We start from the raw sequence: 18,224 nt of genomic DNA, 5'->3' as shown, positions 1-18,224 counted from the left end.
AACTACAGAAGTTATTGGTTTTGTCATACTTTGTTCTGATTATATTTTCAAAAGAATGTAATAAGCTGTATGAGGGCCATTTAAATGCACAGACTGAGTTTTATGACCAGGTATCTGCTTTATATACATACATATAAACAATAGTTTCAAATGTTTTCTAGTGCAGTTCAAGAGGTCCTTTGAAAGCTTTTTTCTCTGTGTATTTACTCCTGTTGCGTAACAACAGCAGTATAAATGCCATGTAAGAAAAGCAATACTTGGTGCAGAATTTTGTAAATTCCTGTGAAGGAAAAAAATACACTGAGTGTCTTGTTCTTCAGCCATTGGCAAAACCCTGCTTACTTGGTATTTCCTTCTAGGTCTCTTCACAGTTTTCTAAACTCGGCTCTTTTAGCTTTTCTTTAGCCTGAGAGTTGCCATACAGTGTTGGATCTCAGACACTGAGCAAACATGGTGATTTTTGAGCTATACAAATATAAACAATTGCACCTTTGAAAATTTATTCCATAGCACAGATTTTGGTTCTGATCACTCCATGTCCTGTTTTTTAAAGCTTGTGTGAATACAATATTATAGGGGCATTAAGAAAATAGGATGTTGGGTGGAAGACAGATATCTATCTATAGGTCACGATGGCTTTGCTAGTAAAACCAGTGTAGTGCTACACCTGTGTCAGTTTGCTGCTTTTCCTTATGAATCTGCAGACCCAGTGAAAGAAGCTGTGTCTTGTAGCTTTGCAAGTTTTGGCAATAACCTGCACACGGGGGACTTTCTGCCTGCACAACTGTGGCAGTGACAAATCACCCCTCCTCACACCTAACCAGCATAGCTCTACTGGGACTCTGTAGTCACCATCAGCAGAAACCATCCTGGTGTTGAAGTTCCTGGTTTCCCGCTGAGTGTTAGCTGTGGTGTCCTACTTGCCACCACTTATAGCTGGATATTAGAACAGATAGTAGAACATAGCTTGCAGAAATAAATAAGTCTCTTTTATAAATGTGATCCTTAAAACGATGCATGTCTCTTTGGATGTTTGGTTGCGTGGGCAGGCCTAAAAGATAACAGATAGAAGGAAATTATTTGTGTTCCTTGCCATGGCCTTTGTAAGTTATTTCAAACCTTGCCCATAGTTGCATTAAAGTGTTAGATCTGTGTTGACATTTATTCGCAATTGTGAGTCTAATTTACACAGAGTGAGTGAAAAGGGGGATTATCTCAGACCTTGTTTTCAAAAGGTTTTTTTAAAGTTCCTCTTTCCATTGCTTGTGTTCTGTTTTCTGTTTATATCGTATTTCTCTTTTCGTTAATTTGCAGTCCTCAGAAAGGCTTAAACAGTGAGTGCCAAGTACTGCTCATCAAAAGATCATTTCCAAGTTGTATTCATCTTTTCCAACATATTTTCCTGCATGAAAAATAATTTTTAAAAACCTGCCAAAAGCATTCTTTGGCACATAATAAAATAATTTTGGGTAGCAGACATTTACTCTGGATTCTTGGCAGAAGGTGAACAGGTCAGATATCCAGGAAAAAAGGGTGTAACGTTTAATATTAGTGAATAATCACTTCTACAAAACTTTGGATAACCAGGCACACTATAATTTTGGCAAATGACACAAGCTACAGCCAGGGGTCCTTTCTTCTTATTTCCCAGGGATAGTGAAAGAGGTTGTAATACAGACACATTTCCCAGCGTTCTGGAAATAATTTTAATTGTTCAGCAAATCCTGATCTTGAAACAAATGTGCAAGCCCTATTGTTCAGCTGATTTTTCTAAAACTATATTTCAACTGCAGTTCTCTATTTTAAATTGCTAATGTGTGTCCTTGTTAAGCCCTTTATGTAATTGCAAAGGTAAGTCTTCAAAAATAAGCAGACACTGCCAAAACCAGAGATACACTCTAGGACGTATTACCAAGTAAGAAAAAGCTCAGCTAGGAGAAGAATCTCAGTCTGCTGTGAATAATAAACAAGAAGTGGTGTAGGATTTTTACCCACCCTTTTTTTGGACTGTTTGTAGAATCTTATCAGTGACTTAAGGCACCAGACACTTATTGACTGCAACCAAACATGTTTTGGAGAAACTGGTGTGCATTTTGTGAAGCCTCTGCATATGTAGACTAGGGTTTTATGACCATGTTTTTGTGGATACATAATTATATTTAGACAGAAATCTAAGGAGAAGAAAGGATAGCAGTCCATGTTACGTTCTCAGTTCTCACTCAGTGCATCACGTAGAAGGGGAATTACTAGACTCTAAAATGGCAGCTGTAGTCAAGTACAGTGAAGAATGTCATTGTATTCTCTTGGGCAATGTGCAAGAAATTGTGTCATTTGCTTCAGGAACTAGATTAGCGTGTGTTAGGCCCAGGATTAAGAAAATGCAGTTCCTCTAAGTTAAACTGTTTGCTTCTGGTTTTGCAGCCAGAAATTACATTCAAATATGCCCATAGTGCAAGCCCATAGTGTCCCTTGCTTCTCTACACTGGTAAATCTAGACCTTCAGAAGTCCTAATTTAGTGTTAACTGTGCTGTTTGTACATTGTATTTGGAGGAAATGTTTTTGTTAATGGCTTTATGTCACTCTCTCTAGTGGATTTTTTTTTTAAACTGCGGCAGTAGGGCTCTTAATTTATTTCAGATCACCACGTTGCACCACTCTTCCCTTCTTGCCTTCCTGCTTAAATGGCAGTCCCGAGACCCAGACGTCAAACTTGGGAAGATGTTTTTCTACTGGATGCATCTGGTTTATTTGGCAAGCAGCTGTGCAGACAGCTTTGGAGTTACTTGGGTTTGGTGAAGCTGCCGATGGGACTGTGAAGGGCACATCTTTTCCTCCTGCATGTGATTTTATTTTGACTCATTACTCTGTGGAATTTTTCTACTTGATGTGTGTAAATCTCCCAGGATTTTTGCCCATATACCCATTTATGGTCATAAAGATGACTTCTCTTTACCCCGTCACAGCCATCTTTCTTCCCTGCAGCCTGTACAGCTGTAGTCAGCTCTTACATGCCTTCCATTCTTGCATGAATCTTATACATTGTTTAAAGCCTCGGCAGTAATGCCAGGTACAATCCTGCCTGAAGAAAACAGGCACTTGTGCAGCCAGAAAACTTGAGATTGCCAGTGGATCCCATTATTGCAGTTGCAGGTTGGTTCTACCAAGCCAGAAGTTTTAATCATTTCTAAAACTTCGCTCATTTTTGTATCCTGTACCTGGCAAATACTTTTGAAGAGGACAGCCTGTTACTTCAGAGATGAGGGTTGGAAGAGCTAGTATTGGGAATTTCCAAAAAGACAACACAATGTCAGAGAAATCAGAGAAATAAGAAGCGTTGGTTATTTCTACCTGCAGATGGTTAAATTGTTACAGAAAAATAAGGGGTTGTCTGATAGTTTGACTGCTCTTTTTGCCCTTTTTTTTTTTTTTTTTTTACTTTTTTTCTTTTTCTATTCAAGTAATAACATCACTAATTTAGTGACTTCCGGAAATTGAACCTAAGATCCCTGGATTTGAAAACCTCAATCTGGACTGCTTGCATTAGAGTAATAGGAAAATTTATTAAAGGAAATTACACAGACCTGAAAACCTCACTATTTTCCAGGACAGAGGGCCACAGAGGGCATGAGTTATACAAAGATTTGTGGGAATGGGTTGTTGCTTGTACTGAGTGTTGGGATAGAGGCTGTTCATTATACAGATGCCCAACATGTGTGTAAAAGGCCATTTGATGTTCATAATTCTTTATTCTGTGTTTCATTCTACAGTAACAGATGTTTCAGAGAAGAATCTTACAGTATGAATAATTAAACTAAGTAATTTGCAAATAACTTAGACACATCTATGTTTTAAGAATTTATTTGAATGGTATACTAGTTAAATTTACCAGAGAAAACTAAGTCCATTTAGTTCACAAACAGAAAACCTGTGCAGTACTCAATGACAGCTTAACTATTGCTAATCGGGGCATCCCCGAGGTAATTCCTGAATAACCATCGAAGACTGAAACATTTCACAAGTCTTTGCTTCCACAGACCCCTCTTTGTCATTCCCCTCACCTGTACAAACGCAGCAGTAGGTGCTGTAGATGTTACCATTTAAGACTGCAATTTAAACAAGATTCCTTTTTAGGCTGTTAAAGGGATCAGAAAATGAAAGGAGCACTTAGTGAATGTCAGTTAGCTGAATCTGTGATTGCCAGATGAGCTAACACGGGAAATACTCAGCAGCACCTTAGTTGTGTGCCTAAAAGGAAGAATTCTTCACTCCCACCAGAGGTGAGACACATCTCTGGAGAAGACAAGGCATTCCCCAGGCTGCGTGGCTGCCCAGTGCCCTTTCCTACGCCTGCGTTTGACAGGCATTTCTGCTGTGAACCAGGCATATTACAAACAATTAAAATTATGTAGCCTGCAGATCAAACGAGCACACAAAGAGCATCATTATGTTCATTAAATAAAACCTAGTAATTTTATGATTGATGACAAATCTTGTTTCAACAGGAGGCCATTTTTAACTGAAAAAGGAGCAGCCATAGGAAAAAAAATCTTGATCATCTCCATTTTTGCAGTTACAGCAAATCTATCAGTGAAATTTTGCAAAACACACCCCTACATATGCATTTTTTGGCACTGCCTAGGGCAAGAATTCCCAAAGGGCTGTGTATATACACTGAGAGTATATACAGACACCTCAGAGTGGGAAAAGATACAGCACAGAACCAGGACCTGTTACCACTGTCAGTACAAAAAAGCGCAGGAACCTTTCAGTAAGGAATTTCACTCAGTTTGCAAGTCAGAAGCAATTGCATAACAATTTTTGTGTTGGGAGGTGTCATTTAAGTAATTTTTTTCTGCGTTCATTATTTCCTCTATTACAGAGGAATAATAATTTTAAAATATATTAAAAAAAATAAAAGCTATTACAGAGCTTTTATGCTCTCTAAAATATTTCAAGGCCAACTATTTCACATTTGACAGGTCACCTCCCTTTAAGGTGATTGTACCAATATCTGCACTGTTCATTCGGGTATTTTTTTCATATATGATAATGTATTTAATGATTATACATAGTTTGATGATTTATGTTTTCTCATGGGTTTTTTGAGGTAGAGAAAACCTGAAAGCCATTCTCTCAAGTCTGCTGAAAGGTGCCATTTAGGGCACTGCATGTCACAGCACAAGTAGATGGTTGGGTTCACTGGTGTGAAACCTGTTCATGCTCTCTCCCCTTTAGCCCTTTGTGTTCACGTCTTTGCCCTTAAAAGCTCATAGTCTCATTGCCTGTGTCCTCAAAGGGTTTACTACATTAGGATTTCATTTATTGGTGCTATTTGAAAAGCAGTTATTGTTTTACAGAGTGATTCTTATAGTTACTGAAATGAGAGAGCTTATGAGAAATGATGCATACAGACACAGATTTGCAACTTTAATTTCACTGCTACTACGGCATTTTGAGTTTGGGGCCATTGTAATTTCATGTCATCCCTATCACATCATTTCTTCACATCCCCACTTGCAGAGCACCTTCTGTCTCTGCTCTTGCTCCTCATCTGCTTTGGCAGCCTGCAGAGTTGCGGGGGGCGGGGAGGAGCTCATGTCCTGCCTTGGCATTCCCCAGTGTGGTTTCGAGAACTTAGAAGGAGGGACAAGTTAACATTTGTAACACAAGCTAACATTAAAAAAACTTGCCTTTGTTTAATAGAAATCACCTTTTTGTAAGACTGAACTATGGAGCTGCAACATGACTGTGTGATTCATTGTATACACACGCAGAGCCCCAAAGAGAACTGGTGACATCTGGTAACTATAAAAGCAAAGCTCAAGTGATTTTTCAGCGTTATCAGAAACCTGACGTGGGTACAGCTTCATTCAGCATTTTGTTAACTGTGTGTGTTACGTTTAAAACCAGTCTGCTTTCATGTCGGCCTTATATAAATCCTACAGTAGTACAAGAAATCAAGAGGTAATCAGCTATCAGTTGGTGGTCTGCTTGAGCTGTTTCTGTTATATTTGTTTTAATTACAATTGCCTGGCAGGAGGGGTGAGGAACACAGTGTCCAGCAGCACCCACTTAAGCAGTTTCATTCTGTTGATTTTTAGTATCTGAATTTTATCAGATAAGATTTTAGGAATGTTTGTTACAACTACTGGAGATTGCTCTTCGGTGACAAAGCAGCCAGGAGTTTTGTGTTTTCTCATCTAACAGGTGCATTGGTAATAATTTCTTAGCATCAAGAGAAACAGTAAAACAACAAGGTTTATTGCAGTAACACAACTGCATTTTGTGCCAAGCTCTCTCTCACGTGCAGCCATGTGAGATGTGTTGCTCTTTGAGGATGTGGCAGCTCAGTACTGGACAAAGAGGTTAGCTGTGTGCCACAGTCATCTGTCTGCTGGCAAAGATGGGGCTTGATATATGCCAGCAGCCAACTACAAAGTCTGCGAGATGCCAAGTTCAATAATGAGAGGAACAAAGTTATAGTTAAAATTAAGCCTGCTGTAGATCCACAGTAATGATCTTCCACTTTTTTACATTTTCTATCTATATTTGCTGGTTGCCATTTTTATGCCATCCACCTTTTCATTGAATCAGACCATGTTACAATTTCCTGAGCTGCCAAATCACAAACTAGCTGCTGGCTTTTTTAGCAGTCAGCTTCAGTGCTTCTGGACAACAGCTTAATTATCTTATTTTTCTCCATTCTTAAGTAGATTTGCTGATTTATCCATCATGCATTTTAAAGTCCATCCCTTTCAAGAAGGTATTCTTATTGTTGTTGTTGTCGTTGTTTATTAATTTAAATACTCATAAATATAAATTAAGTGGGATCTCATTCTCTAATTCTGGTTAGTTGCATGACATGTATTTGTGTATACTTAGAGATTTCAGTGTTCAGTGATCAAGCCCTAGACCTTCCAGACACAGGCTGTGTATGCTTAGTGCTTGATTTCTTTCTCCTTGTGGTGCCCAGTAATGTGCTTAGGTGTCCTACAAAACTAATAACAATGGAAAAACACCGCCCTGCAAATCTTACAGTTGATTTTGGATGCAGCAGAAGGTCCGGCAGCTCATAAACTAGACCAGGCCATAAAGAGCAATACAGGGTAAGAGTTGGACCAGGAATTAGATAAATGATACTGCAGTTTTTCAGGGGTTTTTTTGCTGTCCGTTATTTTTGTGCCTTCTAATCCTAAGTAATTCTGTGCATAGGTGGACCTGCCACTTCCTAAAAAGTATCCAAAGCATCCCAAGCCTCCCTCAAAACTGAGGGAGTGCCAGGAAGGGAAGGTAGGGTCAGGAAAGGAGAGTATACAGGCTGTTACTGAGAAGAGGAGAAAAACAATTGCAAAATAAAATGTGTAGGGGGAGAGAATGACAGAAAAATGCATACCTTGGTTTCAAGTGTGGGAGGCATTCTGTTTCAAAGCTTGTGTTTGCTGTCTGTCTACAGTCATAATTGAGATAGCTGCAAAGAGGATCTTGAAAACAATTTGAGTGAGAAAGCGTTACTGTGGAGCGAGCCCAAACTCCTGTCCTCCAGCCCACACACAATTGGACATTGCAGTGATACGGGGGAAATCCCTTAACGGACGAAACTATAAATGAAACTGCTGTTGACAAGGGGAAGAGGCATAGCTATATTTAACGGAAGTATTTTCATTTGAGACCTGCTTTCTTTTTTTTTTTTCTTTCTTCTTTCTTGTCTAGTCAGTGGAGACTGCGAAGGCTCTTCCTGTTTGAGACAGTGCATGGGTGGTTTCCCCAAGGCTTTTAATGTTAGATTAATGCTCTGGAGACAGTGTGGTGATAAATGGGTTCCTACAGTTATATCTACATCCTGTTCCCCCTCCCCCTCCCCGCATCTGCCCCTCCGTACAGTCGCTCTGCAGCGCTCACCTTCATACCCAGCAACAGTTTCCAGCAGCTTCAGCCAGCGTTTAAGGCACAGCTCTTTCTTTAAAATGTGTCCAGCAAAATTCTTTAATTTGCAGTGACATCACCTTCGTTACCCCTTATTTCTAGGATGACAAAAATAAAATGGAGAAGAGAAAGACTTCTGGTTAACGGACAGGCCGTCGCGCTGGCTTGTTGTCTGCTGCCTGGCAGATCCCAATTAATTGCTTTTGCTATTATTGTTCACTTTCAGAAAATAGGTTTATGGGAGCAGCCTTCCTGGTGGTTCACATGTTAATGGCAATGCTCTGCACGTCACACTGTACTCGGTAATAAATGAGCAGAGGATTTGAAATCTCTTCCGTGGTGCAAGGGAATGGCTCCCCTGTGTCAGCCGTGTCTATGCCTCCGTTTTATACAACTTGAGCGCTGATAGAGTTTTAAGTTTTTAGCCTCAGAAAAAAACCCACACTAAAATGCAGCAAGGGAAATGAAAATTTGAGGCACTTTTTATGTAGCTGGACTTGCCCTTATGGCGATTCCTTTATTTTTATGTGGTTTTGTTTTCAATTAGTGCAGTTCTCTGGTTATTTTTCTCTGCGTGCGTTTCTATTTCTATATGGCTTCCCCTATATGTGCAGTGTGCAGGGGAGGGGGATGGGTGGTGGTGGTGGCAGGATGGTCAGGATGGCTCTGGTCAACATCCCTGGCTCCATGCAACCAGACCATGTCCTTCTGTTTACACAGCAGCGTCCCTCAGATCTCGGAGCAGAACTATTTTTAGACCGTGAAGGTGTATCTGGCTGGTGCATTTAGATTTCATGTCATGGCTTCCTTTTCTTGCTCTCAGGTTTCTCCCACTCGGCCTTCACCTTCGGTATCGAGAGCCACATCAGCCAGTCCAACATCAACGGAACGCTAGTGCCACCTGCCGCACTCATCTCCATCCTTCAGAAGGGGCTCCAGTATGTGGAGGCTGAGATCAGCATCAACGAAGTAAGTACCCCCGCCACCGCTCGCACCACCGACCAGCACACCGGGGCTTGTGGCACATCCCAACAGCCCAGAGATGCAAGCCACTGCTCCGCAGTTTCTCTTGATCTAGTTTAATTTTGTTCCTCATACTTTGCCCCATCCTCAGCAGAGAGCTGAAAAGCTCTGAGATAGGTACGTATTTCAATTTTTATCTGTGGCATTGAGGCCTTCTTTGCACTGCTTAGATGGGTATTAATGGTGTTTCCACTGCCCCAGTCAACAAATCCGAGGTGCACAAATTCTTGGAGCAAACAAGAAAACACATCTATGTTTACAGTCTTGTGTGTTCCAGGTCACAGCAGAATTTGGCAGGAAAAGCCTGCAGTGTAGGTTAAAACTTCACTCCCTGACACCTGCTAGCAGGCAGCACTGCTTGCAACACATGAGAAGCCTGATCTAAAATCCATGGAGGTCACTGGAGAGAGTCTGTCTGATTTCAGTGACTTTGGCTTAGGTCATATAAAACCAGGTATCGTTCTCTCATATACATGGCTAAACAGTTGTGTGTAAGTTCTGACCCTGGCTGGGGCACTGGTTGTCCATGAGGATTGTATGAACAGCCACAAAGTGTCTCTGTTCTCCTTGAAACAAAGAGGGCATGTGGGAAAAGCCAGCAATTTTACCCTGCCAACCTTAAAGACGTGATGCTTCCAGAGTGAGTGAAGCATGACAGATAAGCAAGTACTGCATTACAAAATATTTACCGTAGATATTTGGAATTCACAGAGATCTGTAATAAATATTAATACATAAAAAGCTATTGCTTTTTCCTCCAGAGCTGAACATAGTATGTGAACAGCATGGGTGAGAACAAAGGAATATAAAGTAGAGAAAAGGTTGTGTTGTTTGCAATGTGTACTTTGGAAGCTCATTTGTTTTTATCACTAACATTCTGTGTGGTTTTCTTTCTATGACTTGATACCATGTTTAAGAGTTGTGATACTCAGTTGTGTATGTGTTATTTTTTAATTGGGGCAGTAACATTTGACATTCATGCCAAGCTGCACTTTGATGCAGTTGTAATAACAAACCAGTGTTAGGAATCTGTCCCAATTTGCTGCTACTTAACATTTTGCCCTGTGCCTGAAATTGGAGCTACACAGTTAGGAACATTCAGCCATGAACAGCACCTATTGGTTCAGGTCGTATGATAGCTGTAGGGCTCTGCTGCTGTGCATCCAGCTTCAGAATCGGCCTCAGTTGAGAGAATAATCTAAAAATATGTGTGTTGTCACCACTAAGATTTATGTTGCTCTCATCATGGTTTGATTCTGTTCAAATACATACCACTGAGTACATTACAGCAAAGCAAAGGCCATTCTTGCTACATCTGAACACCACTAAGGGCTAAGTATGTGCTTCTCTGTGTGTTACTTCTCTATGTGTATTACTTAAGCGTGACAAACAATCAGTGAGTCTGTAAACTAATGGGTATCAAATTGCAGTGTTGTTTGTGATGTATGGAAGGGCGGTCATGGAAATATTCCAGTGAACAGTTTTACAGTTAAAAATGTAAGATGCCAAAATCCATCAACAAACATTTTTTCCCATTGTGTAGCAAAGGTTTGAGCCAGGATTCAAAAAAATGTCGGTAGAGACATTTATGTAAAAAATGTTGAGGAGAAAGAGAGCTTATATTTTTCTTATCTAATGACTCTTTTCTCCTTTTTCTTCCCCAGGATAATACAAATATGTATTATCTTAATATTGTAATTGTAAGGGGTAATTCAATGACTAGTCCAACAGAAGCATACTAGTCAGCTAAAGGCCTATTTTTCTTTATTAGTTATTGTTATTTTTTGAAAATTATATCGTTTCCCAACTACTTCATCTGTCCATATCCTATCTGCTATTCCTCAAACACAAATCTTTCATGGCCAGTTCTTGATTATTTCAAAGAACTAAAGGGAATTTGCAGAACATCAGTAAAATGGTACTTTATGGAGGCTACTAAACACTTTTTCCTATATTTAAGATAATAGGAAAGCAAAAGTGAAGCAAAGCTAAGTAGATATAGCAGTTGGTGACCTGTGTCTGTATTGAGTCTTAAAAAAAGCCCTTAAAGGTTAACTCAGTTGGTTGTTAAACCTGAAGCCAAATTTACAGAAATAAAAATGATAGCTGTAACTATTATGAATAAAACTAGCAGAATAAAAGAAAAATAATGGTAAAGCAGTCGTGTACAATCAGCTACAACTGGTGGCGCTGGGCTGATGAGCGCCGTGTAAGAAACCACTGAATTTGTGCTTACATCTTGTTTTGGCTGAGGTTCATTTTTCATCAGCTGCTTCCATTCTTGTGCCCCTGCAAATGCAGGAAGACAAACAATTCAACCAAAGTCTATTTGCCTGTGTCATTGCTTCAGCCATGGCACTTTTTTTCCAAATACATAACAAAGAGAAACTTTCTGTCATTGATCAGACTTTTTTTTTCTCCACAGCATAATTTTTTTTGCGTCTGTAAAGAGTTTATGTGCCTGAATTTTTTATCAAGTTCCAATAAATGACTTATTCACCAAACAGATTCTAAGTGGAACATGAGCACCACCATCATGGATCTGAGAGAGAGATGGTTTGTAGTAATGAGGCACTGTTGGTTAAGTCAAAGTGCAGTATTTCACACAAACTAGTTTTGTTTCTTTATATTATTGCCTCTTTGCCAACCTCAGTGGCGAAGATCCTAAACTTGCAGTTTCACTTCTGCTCATTTTCCCTGCAGGATGGTACAGTATTTGACGGCAGGCCGATAGAATCACTGTCTTTGATAGACGCGGTGATGCCTGATGTTGTTCAGACCCGGCAGCAAGCATTCAGAGAGAAACTAGCTCAGCAACAAGCCAGTGCAGCAGCAGCAGCAGCAGCAACGGCAGCAACAGCGGGAGCAACGACGACTGCTGTTTCCCAGCAGAACACACCAAAGAACGGAGAAGCCACTGTGAATGGAGAGGAGAATGGGGCACATGCAATAAGTAAGCCAACTCTTGCAGCTGCTTGCCAATACTGGGCAATTTGAGTTTCAATAATATTCTTGTACTTAGTTGGTATCTGGAAGGCGGTAGAACTCAGGGGGCAGGGTATTTCTGGAAAGGCTGCTGAGTAACAATAACATTTCACATCACAGTGCTGTGTTTTACTGGTGTCCTCTCAGAGTCCAGAAACTCCAGGTATCTTCAGAATTGCAAGTCACAGACAGTATCAAGAAGTGGAGCTGCATGCTCTCTCCTTGGCGCAGGCTACCCAGACTTCATTAATATTATCAGCTTTATAGGTGCTTTTAGATATTTGATAAAATTTGTGACGAGCTGGTCATTTTGGCCAGGCCAGGAGGGAGGTAGGTTGAGAGGCTGGGAGCTACAAGCCATATCTGTGTATATGAAGCATGGCCAGAGCATAGCTTTGAGCACTACCTATTCTATGATCATCCATAGCCTTGGCATGGTCCTTGTTGCAGTTTGGCCTATACCAGGTATCCATTCTTGTTCAGCATGGCCAAGCACAGGATCATCCATAGCCTTATTGGCATGGTCCTTGGCCCACTTTGGACTGTCCATTCTTGAACAGCATTGCCAGCCACAGGAGAAGGAGTCACATGTGCCAAGGACCATTCCCAGCAGATGGCTTGGATGCAGCCAACCTGTCTTGAAGACACAGAGGAAAGAGTTCCTCACCTTTTTATTTAATAGCACATGCTTAGTCATACAGTCCACTGCAGATATCTAATTGAAGGTCCTGCTTTCACAAGAATTCCTTAGTCTGTGGGAACAGTCAGTTCTCAAGAGCTCTGAATTCACCTTTGTTTATTGGTGACAGCAGGAGACTGCACTCATATCTTAGGCATCTAAAGTCAGACATATAAAACAAGGAGTGGACATACCTGCTTGTGTAACTATATCTTGACGACTGTGCTAACATTGTGGGTCATATATGATTAATGGCCCTGGTTTCTGTGTGCAAGCCATATTGAGGCACTGACTAACTGCTGAAATGAGACCTTAATGCCTCATTGCCTTCTGAGGAAATTCTATAGGAACATGCATGTCGGGTTTTGTAGGAAGCTCCAACAGCTCTTTGGCTTAGACAAGTAACAGGCCAGGACTGTAGTCATGTAATAGATGTTATTTGTTCTGCACTGCAGATACCTTTATCAGTCTCCATCTTCTCTTTGATCTGAATAAATTCCTCTGTGGGTCAGTAAGAAAAATGCTTTCAAACCAGGTTTTTCTTCAGAGAATTCCAGTTAGAGAGGATAGTTTCCCCCAATGAAACTGCAATTATTTAAATTCAGTTTTTCAAAGCAATTATAAAAAAGTTCTGAAAATTTGAAAATATTAATGTTTTTAGACTATGGATCACTTGTATTTTACTTCCAACTGACCCTTTGTTTTGAAATTGAACTTATTTCATATGTGAAGGGTTGCAAACAGAAATGAAAGCACTTTTAGTTTTATCAAATGCTGACTTTTTGTTTGCTGAGACTTTCCTTCAGCTGACTTGTGAAAATTTGGGGGGAATGTCTTCCCGTCTCCAGACCAAAAAAACCAAATTCTTAAGGTAGAAAACTGATTATCGGTTCATCACTAATTCAGAACCAGTCAGACTTACTTCCTTCTGATCTGAAAAAACATACATGCTATTGTGTTAATAAAAGGAAAGCCTTGCAGATCAATTCAGATGTATTGAATCTGAATCTGAACCACGCTCTAAGCCTTGGTTTCTCAGATCTGCCATTTTATTACTAAAAATTAATAATTTTCACAGTGATTTTTAATAGAAGGATTTTCATGTACAGTTGCAGACCTTTCTTGGAATGTTGAGAAGTAGAAGTCCTGTATGACTTAATATCATTCTGTCGCTCTCTCTGGAGCAGGACGTGAGAGCATGACAGTGTGTTGTCCAGTAAAATGTCACAGAGGTTGGACACACGTCAAACGATGAGATACTCTACCAGACAGCAAATTTCAAAGCATTACTGTGGCTAAGCAGCCTACCTGGCAGACAAGTTAACTGAGCAGTGGCAATGGGAAGACAGAAGGTCCTCGAGGAGTAGCTGGCAGGTTGGGCTGTGTTGTTGGCAGCTGCTGTTGAGCCAGTTGGTCATCCTGGATGAAGAGGTGAGCTTGGCAGTTTAAGGAGAAGGAGGCCTTGGAGAGAAGCTGCTGAGAAGTCCAGGAACAGACAACTCTCTGATCTGTGTACCTCCCTCACCTTGGGAGGACTGTAACCTTTCTATCTGAGGCATTCAGAGGGTATCAGCAAGGTGGTGTAGCACAACTGCAGATGAGGATTGTACATGGAAGATACACACAGAACTGTAAAACTGTCATTCTCACCCTTGAACAGACCTGTTTGTATAAACTCCAAGAGAACTGCCTCCATAATTATCAGAAACCACTAGAAGTAAACACTAACAAATCTAGCTGGCAATTTACTGCATGGGTCTGATTAACACTCTTACAATTGTATTTCCCTCTCTTGTAGTAAAGTTAGAAAAACACAGTTATGTTAATGAAATAGCAATTTTCATTTTCATTGCTTATGTGGAGCAAACTGTATATCCAGGCTTACCTTTCCCCTTACCACCACATTCAGGGAGTCTGTTTAGTCTAGATAAACTAAAACAAAAGATCTGACAAGAGCTTAGCTTAGGACAAAAGGTTTAGGGTAGGATTGGACAAAAATTTAGGACAGGATGTAAAATGGCTTAGATAAGGGCAAAATGTTTAGGATGGATAGGACAGAAGTTTAGGATAGGCTGTAAGATGGGTAACATGGAAGCTGGGAGACCTACTGGGTAGAAAAGACTGCTGATACAAAAGGTGTGAGAAACTTCCCAAACCTTCGTTTTCACTGCTGTTGGATTTCACAGAACTGGCGTATACTGGGGGTTGGACAGTGTGCTAGTCCGTAGTCATAACCTGGAAGTCACCCATATATCAACCTGTCATAAAAAGGCAGGATGGTGGGAGCAGGTGAAAGAGATGTCTTTGGGAAGTTACCTAGTTTGCATTTATTCTGACATGGAGTTCTTCCTGACACTATAAGTCTTCCCAAAAAAGTGTTAACATTTTTAATATGATACGTTATACTTTGTATGTGGTGTTATCAGTATAATATGATAGGGTGTTTGATTTAAGAAAGAGACAGGGAAAAAATCTAACAATAACAACAGTTTGAGATGCAGATTCCAATACTAAATAAATAAAATCACTGCCTTCTCTTGCTACTTCCTGAGTGATGTTTTCAGCTTTAAGTCACTTTAAAAATTAGTAGGAAGAAGAAAAAGTCAGCATGTAGAAATGGAGCCAAACTTTGGATTGTTTTCCAACTCAAATATTTTTAGTGTAATTTATTTCATTATATTTGCAAGGATTGGCTTGTGTTTAAGAAAAATAAAGCTCTGGAAAACAGACTGAGCTCAGTTCCTTTAGTATAAGTACAGCTATAAAGAAAAACTTCAGTGAAAGACCTGTCAAAGATTTAAGTAAAAAAAATTTCCTGAGAAAACACAGGGTTAGCACTGGTAAGATCTTAAAAATACATCTTTTTTAATTTGGAGGAAATAGAGAGTTAATGTTACTCACTGGTGGGTTAGAATTATTGGGAAAAAAAATAAACAAAGAGACACCTTAATAATTTGGGGGAGTATGACTTAATTACCAGTAATTTAGGATTTTTAATTTTAAGTTTTAGGAAGAAAATTAGAAGAATATAGCATAGACTTACCGAAAGATCCTCTGGCCTTTAGAAAATAGTTTGTGTTAACGTTTGGGGCAGAATCCTCCACTGTGGCCTGCAGACTTATGTTTTTCACCTATGAGGGCCTGTTGCACGTGATAGAACTGTCTCTCTCTTTCAGCGACCCCTTCAGAGGCATTCTTTCTGCAAATGAGGTCTTAACTGAGAGCTTTCTGCTCTGAAGATACTTTAAAAAAAAAGGAAGCCTATTGGTGGTTAATGCATCTTACTAATCTGTTTCTCCTCATTCCTCATGCACGCATGGTAGCTGCGTCCATAGGAAAGCCGGCTTTTCAGATGAGACCAGGGATCACAAGAGCTCTGTAGGGAGCTCAGCACTCTGACAAGGGGACCATCTTGTGTTCAGGGGTTTCTGCAGATTTTTATTGTTATCATAATTGTGTCCGGTTTATATTGCTAGTGTCTGCCTGAATCTGAGAGGAGCCTGCAGCAGTATCATAGAAGCATGAACTGTCCTGTTCAATGTTGTCCATTGTTCAATGAAGCGTTTTAAGTTTTGTGCTTAATGGTAACACTCTAAATGCGAATGTTCCTGACTACTGATGAAAACAGGAGCACATAGAAGATGAACATTTGTGAACAATTTCTGAAAGACTCCTCATTTTTCCCTCCCTTTTCTCCTGAACCATCAAAGCTGTAGTGTCAAAATCATTACTGGAAGACAATAGAAAATAATCCTGCAGGTATTTAATTGCTCCCAGGGGCCAGTCAGTCTCTCATGTGCTAATGCAGGTATCAGCCAATGGAGGTTTCTTCTTCACAGCATGACTATTCGTGGTCTTTTTTCACAGCAGTTAGTAGCATTCAAAGTGTGTGTCTAGGTTCCTCCATCTGGCCATGCGCAAACTAAAAATATTTCTAAGTATCAGATGGCCTTGCTCTGGTAGTACCTCATAACTCTGGAACCTTGGAGTAATGCTGTTTCCAAGCTGTCATTTGGTTCAAGAGTGAAAAGCAGCTCTGCCTTCAGAGCCAGACAGGTAACAGTAGGATCATGTGTGATAAGAGTAGCAGCTTATTTAAATTTTTCAAATTAAAACACTTGAAAGATCTTACTTCTTCATTTAGCCCAGCTTCCAACTCACACTATGAACAGGACACAGGTGAATGCATAGCCATTACCATGCTGTTGTTTTTCTCATGAGAATATACTTTAGACCTGGTGATTCTGTGCTGTGCTGAGAAATAGAGGATTGTGACCTCTAGACTCGTATCTTCTGGTGGGTTTTAATAAGGCTTTGCTCTTCGTTGCCCTGATTGCTGAGAATATCATGTCAAAGTTCCCAGCTGGTAGTGTTAGGCTAAATCTCAAGTACTAGTGTATCTTGACAGTATGTATTTTAGTAGTTATACACATAGGGAGTTATCAAGGACAATGCTTAACACAGGGACTCAGCATAGGTGTAGGTTTTACAAATAGGCATTTGTAATATGTTCTGTTTTGTGCCACAAGTCCATAGGTAATAAGTGTAGTTAAAATACAGATATTTTGAATTAGAAATGTGAGCTGTGAAACTACTGTTAGTTGTTTCCTAATTTTGATAGTCAGTGCTGTGGAACTCATTGAATGACACGTGAATTCCATTCCATTCCATCTATGGCATAAATATGACACAAACATAATTAATAGGGTACATAACCAAATATGCAATGAGAAGTGCTGTTTGTGTGACTCAGCATAAATGAGGTGGAGTAAAACGGGGTATTTGAAAGCCTGGGTAAGGGTAGAAATCTGGAGATCTTCCTTCTGATAGCAGTTGTGCAATATCATAGTCTGTTTTGCCAGTCGATAGGCAATAGCTCAGCAGAGCTTGAACATCGGGACAGATGGCTGATTGTAAATGCCATAAACATGTGACAATAAAGGAACATGATTATTCCACTTGCAGACCTATGGATCTGATTAAAGAACAGCTAACTAAAAGACTTAACCCAGAATGAGAACTTGGATTTTGATCAATCAGAGCAGATCAGTTGGCCAAGGCATTGATCAGATAACACGAGGCTGCCTTTTCCCCGGCCTGCCAGCTCCGCTCTTGGATGTGCTTTCTGCAGAAAAGGCCACACATCTGCTGTTCCAGGGTGTTACCTGTCCTTGATTGGTGTCTTGTTCACAGAGGATAATAGTCTTGTGCTGCTGCCAGGAAGTCTACTTTGAGCTAAATGAGGAAGATTTATACTGAAACAATGAAAATCTGGAGTGGAAACATTGTTCATGATGCAAATTGGAATGAATTGCTGCTATGAAGAGGAATTAATCAGTTTAAATTCACTTTTTTCCCTTCAGGAAATAAAAGAGCTTTATAACAACAAAGTCACTTAGAATGCAGTCTAAAGAACCTCGGAATTAGAGCATGCAGGTTATGTGTATCTATGCCTCAGTTGGTGCCTTTGCATGTATTATGATATCCTTGAGAAGGTGATCACTCACCATTTCCCTGCCGTGCTCAGGGAATGGGGCCTTTACTTGTTATGTTCTTCATCTGTGAGTAGCACACATATTACTTACAGGACACTGTGTAAGAAAATATATGTGC

The 18,224-nt window shown here is 40.1% G+C and overlaps 1 protein-coding gene across 1 annotated transcript in view; it reads left to right on the top strand.

Annotated features, from left to right (window-relative positions):
- LOC104530947 (F-box-like/WD repeat-containing protein TBL1X) overlaps nt 1-18,224 on the top strand; it is an 89,282-nt gene that overhangs the window by 45,255 nt on the left and 25,803 nt on the right. The window contains exons 3-4 of the mRNA XM_010175691.1: nt 8,748-8,893; nt 11,651-11,900. Of these exons, the coding sequence (XP_010173993.1) occupies nt 8,748-8,893; nt 11,651-11,900 (396 nt within the window). The remainder of the gene's footprint in view (nt 1-8,747; nt 8,894-11,650; nt 11,901-18,224) is intronic.

The sequence above is a fragment of the Antrostomus carolinensis genome, unplaced genomic scaffold (assembly GCF_000700745.2).
Source record: "Antrostomus carolinensis isolate BGI_N321 unplaced genomic scaffold, ASM70074v2 scaffold1529, whole genome shotgun sequence".
NCBI lineage: Eukaryota > Metazoa > Chordata > Aves > Caprimulgiformes > Caprimulgidae > Antrostomus > Antrostomus carolinensis.
The sequence above is the reverse complement of the archived record's forward strand: the minus strand, read 5'-3'. Positions and strand labels throughout refer to the sequence as shown.